Source organism: Oncorhynchus tshawytscha, unplaced genomic scaffold (assembly GCF_018296145.1).
Source record: "Oncorhynchus tshawytscha isolate Ot180627B unplaced genomic scaffold, Otsh_v2.0 Un_contig_4883_pilon_pilon, whole genome shotgun sequence".
NCBI classification, from domain to species: Eukaryota; Metazoa; Chordata; class Actinopteri; order Salmoniformes; family Salmonidae; genus Oncorhynchus; species Oncorhynchus tshawytscha.
In genome coordinates, this window is record NW_024609513.1 from 145972 (window position 1) to 162500 (window position 16529).

At 46.5% G+C, this 16529-nt stretch overlaps 1 protein-coding gene across 6 annotated transcripts in view; it reads left to right on the forward strand.

Annotated features, from left to right (window-relative positions):
* abch1 (ATP-binding cassette, sub-family H, member 1) overlaps positions 1 to 16529 on the forward strand; it is a 51043-nt gene that overhangs the window by 28796 nt on the left and 5718 nt on the right. For all 6 annotated transcript variants that reach the window (XM_042315636.1, XM_042315637.1, XM_042315638.1 and 3 more), the window contains 6 exons: positions 3199 to 3269; positions 3756 to 3805; positions 5985 to 6041; positions 6499 to 6569; positions 7373 to 7461; positions 13148 to 13251. In XM_042315636.1, the coding sequence (XP_042171570.1) occupies positions 3199 to 3269; positions 3756 to 3805; positions 5985 to 6041; positions 6499 to 6569; positions 7373 to 7461; positions 13148 to 13251 (442 nt within the window). The remainder of the gene's footprint in view (positions 1 to 3198; positions 3270 to 3755; positions 3806 to 5984; positions 6042 to 6498; positions 6570 to 7372; positions 7462 to 13147; positions 13252 to 16529) is intronic.

Sequence of the window (16529 nt, forward strand, 5' to 3'; positions counted from 1 at the left end):
CATGTCTAGTCTCATCTTCTTCCCTTGTTCTTCTGTTCTCCTCTCTTCTCTGCTGTTCTCTTCTCCCCTTCACTCTAAAACACGGTCAATAACCAGGTTTCCTTCCACAGTCAAACCGTATACATTTTTGAATTTTTTTATCATGACAGTTGTGATGGAAACAGTTAGCAGACAGATCATTTGTTCATTCGACATGGTGGGACCTTTTTGTGTCTGTAAAATGCACAAATATTGATTTAATAACCATCATATCGAAGTCAACTTGAAGTCACGAGATGACATGTTGTGTGGTCCTCCCACTACGACTCAGGAAACCATACAGTTTATTAGACTACAGATGACATGTTGTGTTGTCCTCCCACTACGACTCAGGAAACCATACAGTTTATTAGACTACAGATGACATGTTGTGTGGTCCTCCCACTACGACTCAGGAAACCATACAGTTTATTAGACTACAGATGACATGTTGTGTGGTCCTCCCACTACGACTCAGGAAACCATACAGTTTATTAGACTACAGATGACATGTTGTGTGGTCCTCAGGAAACCCACTACGACTCAGAAACCATACAGTTTATTAGACTACAGATGACATGTTGTGTGGTCCTCCCACTACGACTCAGGAAACCATACAGTTTATTAGACTACAGATGACATGTTGTGTGGTCCTCCCACTACGACTCAGGAAACCATACAGTTTATTAGACTACAGATGACATGTTGTGTGGTCCTCCCACTACGACTCAGGAAACCATACAGTTTATTAGACTACAGATGACATGTTGTGTGGTCCTCCCACTACGACTCAGGAAACCATACAGTTTATTAGACTACAGATGACATGTTGTGTGGTCCTCCCACTACGACTCAGGAAACCATACAGTTTATTAGACTACAGATGACATGTTGTGTGGTCCTCCCACTACGACTCAGGAAACCATACAGTTTATTAGACTACAGATGACATGTTGTGTGGTCCTCCCACTACGACTCAGGAAACCATACAGTTTATTAGACTACAGATGACATGTTGTGTGGTCCTCCCACTACGACTCAGGAAACCATACAGTTTATTAGACTACAGATGACATGTTGTGTGGTCCTCCCACTACGACTCAGGAAACCATACAGTTTATTAGACTACAGATGACATGTTGTGTTGTCCTCCCACTACGACTCAGGAAACCATACAGTTTATTAGACTACAGATGACATGTTGTGTGGTCCTCCCACTACGACTCAGGAAACCATACAGTTTATTAGACTACAGATGACATGTTGTGTGGTCCTCCCACTACGACTCAGGAAACCATACAGTTTATTAGACTACAGATGACATGTTGTGTTGTCCTCCCACTACGACTCAGGAAACCATACAGTTTATTAGACTACAGATGACATGTTGTGTGGTCCTCCCACTACGACTCAGGAAACCATACAGTTTATTAGACTACAGATGACATGTTGTGTGGTCCTCCCACTACGACTCAGGAAACCATGCAGTTTATTAGACTACAGATGAAATAAGTTATTTTGAACTTCACAGGGTGGTGAAAGAAAACGGTGATGAGCTTGATGCTCCTTTCCAATCAATATCCAGGGTCTTATTCTGGTGACATGAAGCTTAATTTGCCGTTTGACAAATAAAAATATTCTTGTTCTTATCCATAATAATCTCATTATGTAGACGGAAATGTATTAAATAAAACAATTCCCTCATCAATATACACATAATAACCCATAATGACAAAGCAAAAACAGGTTTTTAGAAATGTTTGCAAATGTATAATTAAAAAAAAAACAGATTGCGTATTTACATAAGTATTCAGACTCTTTGCTTTGAGACTCGAAATTGAGCTCAGGTGCATCCTGTTACCATTGATCATCCTTGATGTTTCTACAACTTGATTGGAGTCTACCTGTGGTAAATTAAATTGATTGGACATGATTTGGAAAGGCACGCACCTGTCTATATAAGGTCCCACAGTTGACAGTGCATGTCAGAGCAAAAACCAAGCCACGACACAGGATGGTGTCGAGGCACAGATCTGGGGAAGGGTACCAAAACATTTCTGCAGTATTGAAGTTCCCCAAGAACACAGTGGCCTCCATCATCCTTAAATGGAAGTAGTTTGGAATCACCAAGACTCTTCCTAGAGCTGGCCGCCTGGCCAAACTGAGCAATCGGGGGAGAAGGGCCTTGGTCAGGGAGGTGAGCAAGAACCTGATGGTCACTCTGACAGAGCTCCAGAGTTCCTCTGTGGAAATGGGAGAACTTTCCAGAAGGATAATCATCGCTGCATCACTCCCCCAATTTGGCCTTTATGGTAGAGTGGCCAGACGGAAGACACTCCTCAGTAAAAGGCACACGACAGCCCGCTTGGAGTTTGCCAAAAGGCACCTAAAGGACTCAGACCATGAGAAACAAGATTATCTGGTCTGATGAAACCAAGGTTGAACTCTTTGGCCTGAATGCCAAGCGTCACATCTGGAGGAAACCTGGCACCATCCCTATGGTGAAGCATGGTGGTGGCAACACCATGCTGTGGGGATGTTTTTCAGCGGCAGGGACTGGGAGACTAGTCAGGATCGAGGGAAAGATGAACGGAGCAAAGTACAGAGAAATCCTTGATGAAAACCTGCTCCAGAGCGCTCAGGACCTCAGACTGTGGCGACGGTTCACCTTCCAACAGAACAACGACCCTAAGCACACAGCCATTTGCAAAAAACGATTTAATCCATTTTAAAATAAGGCTGTAACGTAACAAAATGTGGAAAAAGAGAAGGGGTCTGAATACTTTACCAATGCACTGTAATGCTGCCAAACAATAAAGTACTCATGTCTGTTCTGTGGTGTGTGTTGTGTTATACAGGATCCTTACAGTATCATGTCTCTGTGGTGTGTGTTGTGTTATACAGGATCCTTACTGTATCATGTCTCTGTGGTGTGTGTTGTGTTATACAGGATCCTTACAGTATCATGTCTCTGTGGTGTGTGTTGTGTTATACAGGATCCTTACAGTATCATGTCTCTGTGGTGTGTGTTGTGTTATACAGGATCCTTACTGTATCATGTCTCTGTGGTGTGTGTTGTATTATACAGGATCCTTACTGTATCATGTCTCTGTGGTGTGTGTTGTGTTATACAGGATCCTTACAGTATCATGTCTCTGTGGTGTGTGTTGTATTATACAGGATGATCCAGCGGCAGGTCTCTAAGGAGGTGGTGGATGGAGGGTCGGTGCACGTCTGGTTGGACCTGACCAGTAAGCTTTCACTCCGCAGTCTGTTGGCATGTGACAGTGTTCCAGAATGTACCTTCAAATAGAGTAGAATACAATACTGCTAGAATAGAATAGATCTGAATAGAATAGAACACCTTTAGTAAGCTTTCACTCCGCAGTCTGTTGGTGACAGTGTGTGAAAGAATTCACCCTCAAAGAGACTAGAGTAGAATTATAATAGAATACTGGTACAATACAGTACAATACAATACAATACAATACAATACAATGGAATAGATACGTTGTGTGTTAAAATGACCACTAGGTGGTAGTGTAACAGTGTGGGTCTTCTGAATGATGGTTTATTTCCCAAATGATGGAGGTTGGAAAAGGCATTTTAATGATGATTAATCTTCAGATGTTTTTTTAATGTTTATTAAATAGATCAATCAAAAGTGTTTTTTCAAGCGATAATAGACTTGATAATGATGCCATTGTTTTCACCTCGTAGTGTGTTTTTGTCACCAGATCAACAGATCGCCATGATGCTTCAGAAGAAACTAGCCGATGCCTTTGAGGTACAACCAGAGTTCCCTGTTGTTTCCTCCCTGCAGATCTACCTGCTCTTTGTTCAATGTGAACGGAGCCTTATTGTTTAATGGCGCCGTCTGGCTTTCAAAACCTCATACAGATGATATCTTTATCTAGTGTAATACACACTGACTGCATGGCAGCAGGGTCTTGCTCTGTTCTGCTCATCTGGACCGATCTAAAAACACCATGGATGAAAGCAACATGGCAAATCAATGGCTACTGGAAACGCTTTCAACCTGTCCAGTTCTTTTTTACATCAGTGCAGATTAATGAAACAGACTGTTGAGATGCAGCCCAGCTGTTGAAGTAGCGTGTTCAGACTGTTGAGGTGCAGCCCAGCTATTGAAGTAGCTTGTTCAGACTGTTGAGGTGCAGCCCAGCTGTTGAAGTAGCGTGTTCAGACTGTTGAGATGCAGCCCAGCTGTTGAAGTAGCTTGTTCAGACTGTTGAGATGCAGCCCAGCTGTAGCGTGTTCAGACTGTTGAGATGCAGCCCAGCTGTTGAAGTAGCGTGTTCAGACTGTTGAGATGCAGCCCAGCTGTTGAAGTAGCTTGCTCAGACTGTTGAGATGCAGCCCAGCTGTTGAAGTAGCGTGTTCAGACTGTTGAGGTGCAGCCCAGCTATTGAAGTAGCTTGTTCAGACTGTTGAGATGCAGCCCAGCTGTTGAAGTAGCGTGTTCAGACTGTTGAGATGCAGCCCAGCTGTTGAAGTAGCTTGTTCAGACTGTTGAGATGCAGCCCAGCTGTTGAAGTAGCTTGTTCAGACTGTTGAGATGCAGCCCAGCTGTTGAAGTAGCGTGTTCAGACTGTTGAGATGCAGCCCAGCTGTTGAAGTAGCTTGTTCAGACTGTTGAGATGCAGCCCAGCTGTTGAAGTAGCTTGTTCAGACTGTTGAGATGCAGCCCAGCTAGTTGACTGTTGAGGTGCAGCCCAGCTGTTGAAGTAGCGTGTTCAGACTGTTGAGATGCAGCCCAGCTATTGAAGTAGCTTGTTCAGACTGTTGAGATGCAGCCCAGCTGTTGAAGTAGCGTGTTCAGACTGTTGAGTGCAGCCCAGCTATTGAAGTAGCTTGTTCAGACTGTTGAGGTGCAGCCCAGCTGTTGAAGTAGCGTGTTCAGACTGTTGAGATGCAGCCCAGCTGTTGAAGTAGCTTGTTCAGACTGTTGAGATGCAGCCCAGCTGTTGAAGTAGCGTGTTCAGACTGTTGAGATGCAGCCCAGCTGTTGAGCGTGTTCAGACTGTTGAGATGCAGCCCAGCTGTTGAAGTAGCTTGTTCAGACTGTTGAGATGCAGCCCAGCAGCTTGTTCAGACTGTTGAGATGCAGCCCAGCTGTTGAAGTAGCTTGTTCAGACTGTTGAGATGCAGCCCAGCTGTTGAAGTAGCGTGTTCAGACTGTTGAGATGCAGCCCAGCTGTTGAAGTAGCTTGTTCAAACTGTTGAGATGCAGCCCAGCTGTTGAAGTAGCTTGTTCAGACTGTTGAGATGCAGCCCAGCTGTTGAAGTAGCTTGTTCAAACTGTTGAGGTGCAGCCCAGCTGTTGAAGTAGCGTGTTCAGACTGTTGAGATGCAGCCCAGCTATTGAAGTAGCTTGTTCAGACTGTTGAGATGCAGCCCAGCTGTTGAAGTAGCTTGTTCAGACTGTTGAGGTGCAGCCCAGCTGTTGAAGTAGCATGTTCAGACTGTTGAGATGCAGCCCAGCTGTTGAAGTAGCTTGTTCAGACTGTTGAGGTGCAGCCCAGCTGTTGAAGTAACTTGTTCAGACTGTTGAGATGCAGCCCAGCTGTTGAAGTAGCTTGTTCGGACTGTTGAGATGCAGCCCAGCTGTTGAAGTAGCGTGTTCAGACTGTTGAGATGCAGCCCAGCTGTTGAAGTAGCTTGTTCAGACTGTTGAGATGCAGCCCAGCTGTTGAAGTAGCGTGTTCAGACTGTTGAGATGCAGCCCAGCTGTTGAAGTAGCGTGTTCAGACTGTTGAGATGCAGCCCAGCTATTGAAGTAGCGTGTTCAGACTGTTGAGATGCAGCCCAGCTGTTGAAGTAGCGTGTTCAGACTGTTGAGATGCAGCCCAGCTATTGAAGTAGCCTGTTCAGACTGTTGAGATGCAGCCCAGCTGTTGATAAAGATACATCCAGTAGTGAAGTGAAACAGTCTGTTCCCTCCTCAGGATTTCGTCCAGTATAAGATGGGGAGCATGTCTTACCTGGTCTCTCTTCCTGTCAAGGTAGGACGACAATAACCCCTTAAAACACTCACTGCACCCTTAAAGGCACCCTATTCCCATATGGCTCTGGTCAAAAGTAGTGCACTATGTAGGGAATAGGGTGCTATTTGGGGATCACACTCTGTTGATAGTTTTTTGCCATCCCCATCCACTAGCCTTGATGCTAACCTTGCTTCCTTATGCTATAGCAACATGTTGTTGTCTTGCCAAGACCATTGATTCTGACGAGGGCCATTGATGGTTGAAACGTCATGATTTTAACTCAAATTAGATGATGTATGAAGTTCTTCAATGTGAGCGAGAGTCGCACCTATTCCTTCTGAAGGACTGTGATGTAGCCTGTGTTACTGAATGTATATCCGTGGTCTGTTCCACTGGTCCCTGATCAGTACACAGATGCACACTGGGAGGAAAATATTCAACTGACTATTTCTCTTTGTCCCGTTTCTCTTTCCAGTTTGAGGAGCCCATCTATGGCAGCATGAACTCAGACTTCACCACGTTTGTGACGCCAGGAGCCGTTCTGAGGTAGAGATTCAGTCCACGTCTGAACCTAGTCAGCTTTACTGAGACGAAGCTGTAGTTCTCTCTTTATCCTCTCTTTTCCTGCTTTCCTTGTCTCTCCTATCTCCACCTCCCTTCTGCTCTCTCTCTCCCCCTCCCTTCTGCTCTCTCTCTCCCCCTCCCTTCTGCTCTCTCTCTCCCCCTCCCTTCTGCTCTCTCTCCCCCTCCCTTCTCTCTCTCCCCCTCCCTTCTGCTCTCTCTCCCCCTCCCTTCTGCTCTCTCTCCCCCTCCCCTTCTCTCTCTCTCCCCCTCCTTCTGCTCTCTCTCCCCCCCCTCCCTTCTCCCTCTCTCTCTCCCCCTCCCTTCTGCTCTCTCTCCCCCTCCCTTCTGCTCTCTCTCTCCCCCCCTCCCCCTTCTTCTCTCTCTCTCCCCCTCCCTTCTGCTCTCTCTCCTCCCTCCCTTCTGCTCTCTCTCCCCCTCCCTTCTGCTCTCTCTCCCCCTCCCTCTCTCTCTCTCCCCCTCCCTTCTGCTCTCTCTCCCCCTCCCTTCTGCTCTCTCTCTCCCCCCTCCCTTCTGCTCTCTCTCCCCTTCCCTTCTCTCTCTCCCCCTCCCTTCTCTCTCTCCCCCTCCCTTCTCTCTCTCCCCCTCCCTTCGCTCTCTCTCCCCTCCCTTCTCTCTCCCCTCCTTTCTCTCTCTCCCCCTCCCTTCTCTCTCTCCCCCTCCCTTCTCTCTTACCCTCCCTTATCTCTCCCTCCTCTCTCTCCTCCTCCCTTCTCTCTCCCCCCTCCCTTCTCCCTCATTCTCCCCTCCCTTCTCTCTCTACACAGCATCACGTTCTACCTGGCAGTGGGCTTGACGGCTCTGTCCTTCGTGATAGAGAGGAAGGAGGGGCTAATGGACAGGTGCTGGGTTGCAGGTAAGAGGTTCATTAAGTGGATAACAGACTGTGTTCCAAATGGCACCCTATACCCTATTTAGTGCACTACTGTTGACAAGGGCCCAAGTGTCCCCAATGCCACCCTGTTATCTATAGAGCGCACCGGACAAAACTAGTGGACTATATAGCCCCGGGGTATTCAACTCTTACCCTGCTGGTTTTCTGTTCTACCTGATCATTAATATCACCCACCTGGTGTCCCAGGTCTAAACCAGTCCCTGATTAGAGGGGAATCACCCACCTGGTGTCCCAGGTCTAAACCAGTCCCTGATTAGAGGGGAATCACCCACCTGTTGTCCCAGGTCTAAACCAGTCCCTGATTAGAGGGGAATCACCCACCTGGTGTCCCAGGTCTAAACCAGTCCCTGATTGAGAGGGGAATCACCCACCTGTTGTCCCAGGTCTACACCAGTCCCTGATTAGAGGGGAATCACCAAATCAAATTTTATTTGTCACATACACATGGTTAGCAGATGTTAATGCGAGTGTAGCGAAATGCTTGTGCTTCTAGTTCCGACAATGCAGTAATAACGAGCAAGTAATCTAACTAACAATTCCCAAAAAAAACTACTGTCTTATACACAGTGTAAGGGGATAAAGAATATGTACATAAGGATATATGAATGAGTGATGGTACAGAGCAGCATAGGCAAGATACAGTAGATGATATCGAGTACAGTATATACATATGAGATAAGTATGTAAACCAAGTGGCATAGTTAAAGTGGCTAGTGATACATGTATTACATAAGGATGCAGTCGATGATATAGAGTACAGTATCAACGTATGCATATGAGATGAACAATGTAGGGTAAGTAACATTATATAAGGTAGCATTGTTTAAAGTGGCTAGTGATATATTTACATAATTTCCCATCAATTCCCATGATTAAAGTGGCTGGAGTAGAGTCAGTGTCATTGACAGTGTGTTGGCAGTAGCCACTCAATGTTAGTGGTGGCTGTTTAACAGTCTGATGGCCTTGAGATAGAAGCTGTTTTTCAGTCTCTCGGTCCCAGCTTTGATGCACCTGTACTGACCTCGCCTTCTGGATGACAGCGGGGTGAACAGGCAGTGGCTCGGTGGTTGATGTCCTTGATGATCTTTATGGCCTTCCTGTAGCATCGGGTGGTGTAGGTGTCCTGGAGGGCAGGTAGTTTGCCCCCGGTGATGCGTTGTGCAGACCTCACTACCCTCTGGAGAGCCTTACGATTGAGGGCGGTGCAGTTGCCATACCAGGCGGTGATACAGCCCGCCAGGATGCTCTCGATTGTGCATCTGTAGAAGTTTGTGAGTGCTTTTGGTGACAAGCCGAATTTCTTCAGCCTCCTGAGGTTGAAGAGGCGCTGCTGCGCCTTCCTCACGATGCTGTCTGTGTGAGTGGACCAATTCAGTTTGTCTGTGATGTGTATGCCGAGGAACTTAAAACTTGCTACCCTCTCCACTACTGTTCCATCGATGTGGATGGGGGTGTTCCCTCTGCTGTTTCCTGAAGTCCACAATCATCTCCTTAGTTTTGTTGACGTTGAGTGTGAGGTTATTTTCCTGACACCACACTCCGAGGGCCCTCACCTCCTCCCTGTAGGCCGTCTCGTCGTTGTTGGTAATCAAGCCTACCACTGTTGTGTCGTCCGCAAACTTGATGATTGAGTTGGAGGCGTGCATGGCCACGCAGTCGTGGGTGAACAGGGAGTACAGGAGGGGGCTCAGAACGCACCCTTGTGGGGCCCCAGTGTTGAGGATCAGCGGGGAGGAGATGTTGTTGCCTACCCTCACCACCTGGGGGCGGCCCGTCAGGAAGTCCAGTACCCAGTTGCACAGGGCGGGGTCGAGACCCAGGGTCTCGAGCTTGATGACGAGCTTGGAGGGTACTATGGTGTTGAATGCCGAGCTGTAGTCGATGAACAGCATTCTCACATAGGTATTCCTCTTGTCCAGATGGGTTAGGGCAGTGTGCAGTGTGGTTGAGATTGCATCGTCTGTGGACCTATTTGGGCGGTAAGCAAATTGGAGTGGGTCAAGGGTGTCAGGTAGGGTGGAGGTGATATGGTCCTTGACTAGTCTCTCAAAGCACTTCATGATGACGGATGTGAGTGCTACGGGCGGTAGTCGTTTAGCTCAGTTACCTTAGCTTTCTTGGGAACAGGAACAATGGTGGCCCTCTTGAAGCATGTGGGAACAGCAGACTGGTATAGGGATTGGTTGAATATGTCCGTAAACACACCGGCCAGCTGGTCTGCGCATGCTCTGAGGGCGCGGCTGGGGATGCCGTCTGGGCCTGCAGCCTTGCGAGGGTTAACACGTTTAAATGTCTTACTCACTTCGGCTGCAGTGAAGGAGAGACCGCATGATTCCGTTGCAGGCCGTGTCAGTGGCACTGTATTGTCCTCAAAGCGGGCAAAAAGTTATTTAGTCTGCCTGGGAGCAAGACATCCTGGTCCGAGACTGGGCTGGGTTTCTTCCTGTAGTCCGTGATTGACTGTAGACCCTGCCACATACCTCTTGTGTCTGAGCCGTTGAATTGAGATTCTACTTTGTCTCTGTACTGGCGCTTAGCTTGTTTGATAGCCTTGCGGAGGGAATAGCTGCACTGTTTGTATTCAGTCATGTTACCAGACACCTTGCCCTGATTAAAAGCAGTGGTTCGTGCCTTCAGTTTCACACGAATGCTGCCATCAATCCACGGTTTCTGGTTAGGGAATGTTTTAATCGTTGCTATGGGAACGACATCTTCAACGCACGTTCTAATGAACTCGCACACCGTATCAGCGTATTCGTCAATGTTGTTGTCTGACGCAATACGAAACATCTCCCAGTCCACGTGATGGAAGCAGTCTTGGAGTGTGGAGTCAGCTTGGTCGGACCAGCGTTGGACAGACCTCAGCGTGGGAGCTTCTTGTTTTAGTTTCTGTCTGTAGGCAGGGATCAACAAAATGGAGTCGTGGTCAGCTTTTCCGAAAGGGGGCGGGGCAGGGCCTTATATGCGTCGCGGAAGTTAGAGTAACAATGATCCAGGGTCTTTCCACCCCTGGTTGCGCAATCAATATGCTGATAAAATTTAGGGAGTCTTGTTTTCAGATTAGCCTTGTTAAAATCCCCAGCTACAATGAATGCAGCCTCCGGATAAATCGTTTCCAGTTTGCAGAGAGTTAAATAAAGTTCGTTCAGAGCCATCGATGTGTCTGCTTGGGGGGGATATATACGGCTGTGATTATAATCGAAGAGAATTCTCTTGGTAGATAATGCGGTCTACATTTGATTGTGAGGAATTCTAAATCAGGTGAACAGAAGGATTTGAGTTCCTGTATGTTTCCTTCATCACACCATGTCACGTTGGCCATAAGGCATACGCCCCCGCCCGTCTTCTTACCAGAGAGATGTTTGTTTCTGTCGGCGCGATGCGTGGAGAAACCCGCTGGCTGCACCGCTTCGGATTGCGTCTCTCCAGTGAGCCATGTTTCCGTGAAGCAGAGAACGTTACAGTCTCTGATGTCCCTCTGGAATGCTACCCTTGCTCGGATTTCATCAACCTTGTTGTCAAGAGACTGGACATTGGCAAGAAGAATGCTGGGGAGTGGTGCACGATGTGCCCGTCTCCGGAGTCTGACCAGAAGACCGCTTCGTTTCCCTCTTTTTCTGAGTCGTTTTTTTTTTGGGTCGCTGCATGGAATCCACTCCGTTACACTGGTTGTAAGGCAGAACTCAGGATCCGCATCGCGAAAAACATATTCTTGGTCGTACTGATGGTGAGTTGACGCTGATCTTATATTCAGTAGTTCTTGTCGGCTGTATGTAAAGAAACCTAAGATGACCTGGGGTACTAGTGTAAGAAATAACACGTAAAAAAACAAAAAACTGCATAGTTTCCTAGAACGCGAAGCGAGGCGGCCATCTCTGTCGGCGCCGGAAGTCACCCACCTGTTGTCCCAGGTCTAAACCAGTCCCTGATTAGAGGGGAATCACCCACCTGTTGTCCCAGGTCTAAACCAGTCCCTGATTAGAGGGGAATCACCCACCTGGTGTCCCAGGTCTAAACCAGTCCCTGATTAGAGGGGAATCACCCACCTGGTGTCCCAGGTCTAAACCAGTCCCTGATTAGAGGGGAATCACCCACCTGGTGTCCCAGGTCTACACCAGTCCCTGATTAGAGGGGAATCACCCACCTGTTGTCCCAGGTCTAAACCAGTCCCTGATTAGAGGGGAGTCACCCACCTGTTGTCCCAGGTCTACACCAGTCCCTGATTAGAGGGGAATCACCCACCTGTTGTCCCAGGTCTAAACCAGTCCCTGATTAGAGGGGAGTCACCCACCTGTTGTCCCAGGTCTAAACCAGTCCCTGATTAGAGGGGAATCACCCACCTGGTGTCCCAGGTCTAAATCAGTCCCTGACTAGAGGGGAATCACCCACCTGTTGTCCCAGGTCTAAACCAGTCCCTGATTAGAGGGGAATCACCCACCTGGTGTCCCAGGTCTAAATCAGTCACTGACTAGAGGGGAATCACCCACCTGTTGTCCCAGGTCTAAACCAGTCCCTGATTAGAGGGGAATCACCCACCTGTTGTCCCAGGTCTAAACCAGTCCCTGATTAGAGGGGAATCACCCACCTGGTGTCCCAGGTCTAAATCAGTCACTGACTAGAGGGGAATCACCCACCTGTTGTCCCAGGTCTAAACCAGTCCCTGATTAGAGGGGAATCACCCACCTGTTGTCCCAGGTCTAAACCAGTCCCTGATTAGAGGGGAATCACCCACCTGGTGTCCCAGGTCTAAATCAGTCCCTGATTAGAGGGGAATCACCCACCTGTTGTCCCAGGTCTAAACCAGTCCCTGATTAGAGGGGAATCACCCACCTGGTGTCCCAGGTCTAAATCAGTCCCTGATTAGAGGGGAATCACCCACCTGGTGTCCCAGGTCTACACCAGTCCCTGATTAGAGGGGAACAATGACAAAACACAGTGGAACTGGCTTGGATATAGGGAATATGGTTCCATTTTTAAATGCATTGACAGTTTGTGGTCATTATCTATGTAGTGACCAGTACAGACCACTAGGGGGAGGTGGATTATCCTGACCAATAATCAGAAGATCTGGTTAAATCACCATGGGCCAGTTTGTCAGAACATTAAATTATCTTCTCCTCACCTTCTTCTTCCTTTTCTCCTGTCCCACTATTCTCTCCCTCTCTCTCTCCCTCCCTTTCTCTTCTATTTCACTCTCTCCTTCGTTCTCTCTCTCCCTCCCTTTCTCCTCTCCTCTATTTCACTCTCTCCTTCGTTCTCTCTCTCGCTGTCTCCTCTCTCTCTCCCTCCCTTTCTCCTCTCTCCTCTATTTCACTCTCTCCTTCGTTCTCTCTCTCTCTCCCTGTCTCCTCTCTCTCTCTCTCTCCCTCCCTTTTTCCTCTCCTCTATTTCACTCTCTCCTTCGTTCTCTCTCTCTGTCTCCTCTCCTCTATTTCACTCTCTCCTTCATTCTCTCTCTCTCTTCCTGTCTCCCCTCTCTCTCTCCCTCCCTCCCTTTCTCCTCTCCTCTATTTCACTCTCTCCTTCGTTCTCTCTCTCTCTGTCTCCTCTCTGTCTCTCTCTCTCTCTCTCCCTCCCTTTCTCCTCTCCTCTATTTCACTCTCTCCTTCGTTCTCCTTCTCTCTCTCTGTCTCCTCTCTCTCTCCAGGTGTTAGTTCGTTGGAGACTGTGCTGGCCCATCTCATCTCCCAGCTGTTTGTCATCAGCATCCAGGTCATTCTACTACTGCTCTTAATGCTGCTCGTCTTCAAGGTAACACACACACACACACACGTAGGCATACACACATACAAACACACACACACACAAGCACACACACACACACACACATACACAGCAGCCTCCATCCGTCTTCATCAGCAAGGCTTATCATGACTCCTGAATGATTGAACATCCCTGTCTCATGTTCACTTCCCTGTGCCACTGGTGTTGTACACACACTGAGCAGCACGGTGTGACTGTGGAGACGTATATATTGTGTTGTACACACACTGAGCAGCACGGTGTGACTGTGGAGACGTAAATATTGTGTTGTACACACACTGAGCAGCACGGTGTGACTGTGGAGACGTATATATTGTGTTGTACACACACTGAGCAGCACGGTGTGACTGTGGAGACGTATATATTGTGTTGTACACACACTGAGCAGCACGGTGTGACTGTGGAGACGTATATATTGTGTTGTACACACACTGAGCAGCACGGTGTGACTGTGGAGACGTATATATTGTGTTGTACACACACTGAGCAGCACAGTGTGACTGTGGAGACGTATATATTGTGTTGTACACACACTGAGCAGCACGGTGTGACTGTGGAGACGTATATATTGTGTTGTACACACACTGAGCAGCACGGTGTGACTGTGGAGACGTATATATTGTGTTGTACACACACTGAGCAGCACGGTGTGACTGTGGAGACGTATATATTGTGTTGTACACACACTGAGCAGCACGGTGTGACTGTGGAGACGTATATATTGTGTTGTACACACACTGAGCAGCACGGTGTGACTGTGGAGACGTATATATTGTGGAGCGTTAGGGAATATGGGTGATAGTCAGGCAGAGATGTTGACTTGTAATGCAGAGTTGACTTCAAAAGCTCCTTTGTGGCTGCAAGAATCCGAGTTCTGGCTTGACTACTTCAATACTACATGGTACGGTACCCTGCATTACCTTATGTGGTGGTCCTACACCTCCATCTAGTGGCCGCTTGGTGGTATTACTGCACTGACACTGTAAATTGAGAAGTAGTTCAGAAGAAGAGGAAGCAGGTGAAGTTTAATTTGTAAAATGTTGAAGGGACATTCTGTGTTTTCCACATCCATGTGTTTTATTTAAAAATGAATAATACACCCCTGTCTTTTTGAAGAATATAACTGACTTGCCTTTTAAAAAAAAAAAAAATGTCTCACACACCAAACAATTAATGCTAAATGTCACCCAACAACAGTTCCATCCACGTGCCTATCGACAATCAATGGAGTCTGAAGTTTCTATTCATCCGTTGACCTCAGGTTGACCTTTCCAGACCTGGGTTCAAATCTTTCACATACTTTTACTTTCATTTTTCTAACACTGTTGAAGAAACGTTTTTAAATGTAATTACGCTGCCAGATTATATCGAGGTTTATGGTAAAATTAAAAAAAATCCAAGGTAGAGGAGAAAAGAATGTGCCTATTTTAAAGCTATAAAATATAGCAACGTTTTGTAAAATAAATAAAGTATCTCTCATGCTATAAAGGAGAAGCGTGACATTGATCCTTAAGAGGATTTATTAAGAACAAATTCTTATTTTCAATTACGGTTTAGGAACAGTGGGTTAACTGCCTGTTCAGGGGCAGAACGACAGATTTGTACCTTGTCAGCTCTGGGATTTGAACTTGCAACCTTGCGGTTACTAGTCCAACGCTCTAAAGCCTCTTGGGGCTAGGGGGCAGAATTTTCACTTTTGGATAAATAGCGTGCCCAATTTCAACTTCCTGCTACTCATGCCAAGAATATCAGATATGCATAGTATTCATATATTTGGATAGAAAACACTCTGAAGTTTCTAAAACTGTTTGAATCATGTCTGTGAGTATAACAGAACTTATGTAGCAGGCAAAACCCAGAGGACTACCTGTTCAGATTTTTTTTCTCTCTCTGTGCCCTGAGTTGTCATTGCCCAGGGATATTTCTTAGGAACCTGTTTTCAGTTCCTACTGCTTCCACTGGATGTCGCCAGTCTTTGGAATTTGGTTGAGGTTGTTCCTTTGTGCAATGAAGAAGTAGGCCAACTAGGAACTGGGTACACTGAGAGTTGCGCAAGACGTGAAAAGTAGCGCTGGTTTGTTGTCTTCCTGTATTGAACATAGGCAACTTTTGAAATATTTTGTAGTGACGTTGCGTTTTTTGGAAACTGTTTTTTTCTGGATCAAACGCGCTTTATAAATTGACATTTGGACACTATATATGGACACTTTTGTGAGTTGCGCAAGACGTGAAAAGTGGCGCTGGTTTGTTTTCATTCCTGTATTGAACACAGATTGATCCGTCTACAATTTGATTGATTATTAACGTTTAAAAATACCTAAAGTTGTATTACAAAAGTAGTTTGAAATATTTTGGCCAAGTTTATAGGCAACTTTTGAAATATTTTGTAGGGACGTTGCGTTTTTTTGTAAGCTGTTTTTTTCTGGATCAAACGCGCTTTATAAATTGACATTTGGATATATATGGACGGAATAATCGAACAAAAGGACCATTTTTGATGTTTATGGGACATATTGGAGTGCCAACAAAAGAAGCTCGTCAAAGGTAATGCATGTTTTATGTTTTATTTCAGCGTTTCGTGTGGCGCCTGCGGGGTTTTAATATGCTAACTCCTTTGTTTACAGATGGTGCAGGCTATCAGATAATAGCTTCTTATGCTTTTGCCGAAAAGCATTTTTAAAATCTGACATGTTGGCTGGATTCACAATGAGTGTAGCTTTAATTGAGTATCTTACATGTGTGATTTAATGAAAGTTTGAATTTTATAGTATTTTATTTGAATCTGGCGCTCTGCATTTTCCCTGGCAATTGGCCAGTTGAGACATTTGCGCCCCGCCTCTCCCTAACTAGGCTACCCTGCCGCCACATAGTCCAAAGAGGTGTCTGGAGTATATATTTCTATTCTTACCAGTACCTGAGTCCATCATATCTAAGGAATCACCATGAAAACAGCCTTTGATTGCTGTGGCAACCGAGCAGCCATGTGCTTTCTCCCTCAGTCTATTTTTATACACCTTGTCAGTGGAGACAGATAGACACACACACACACACACATTCACACTCACACACACTCACATCCACACACACACACACACACACACACACACACACACACACACACACACACACACACACACACACACACACACACACAGGTCTCTGTATTGTGACAATAGAAAGAGCCAGACCCTTATGTAACAGACACTATATAATTGAATAACATGACATGCTCTTTCACCTTCCTCTCTCTTGTTACCATCCCTCCT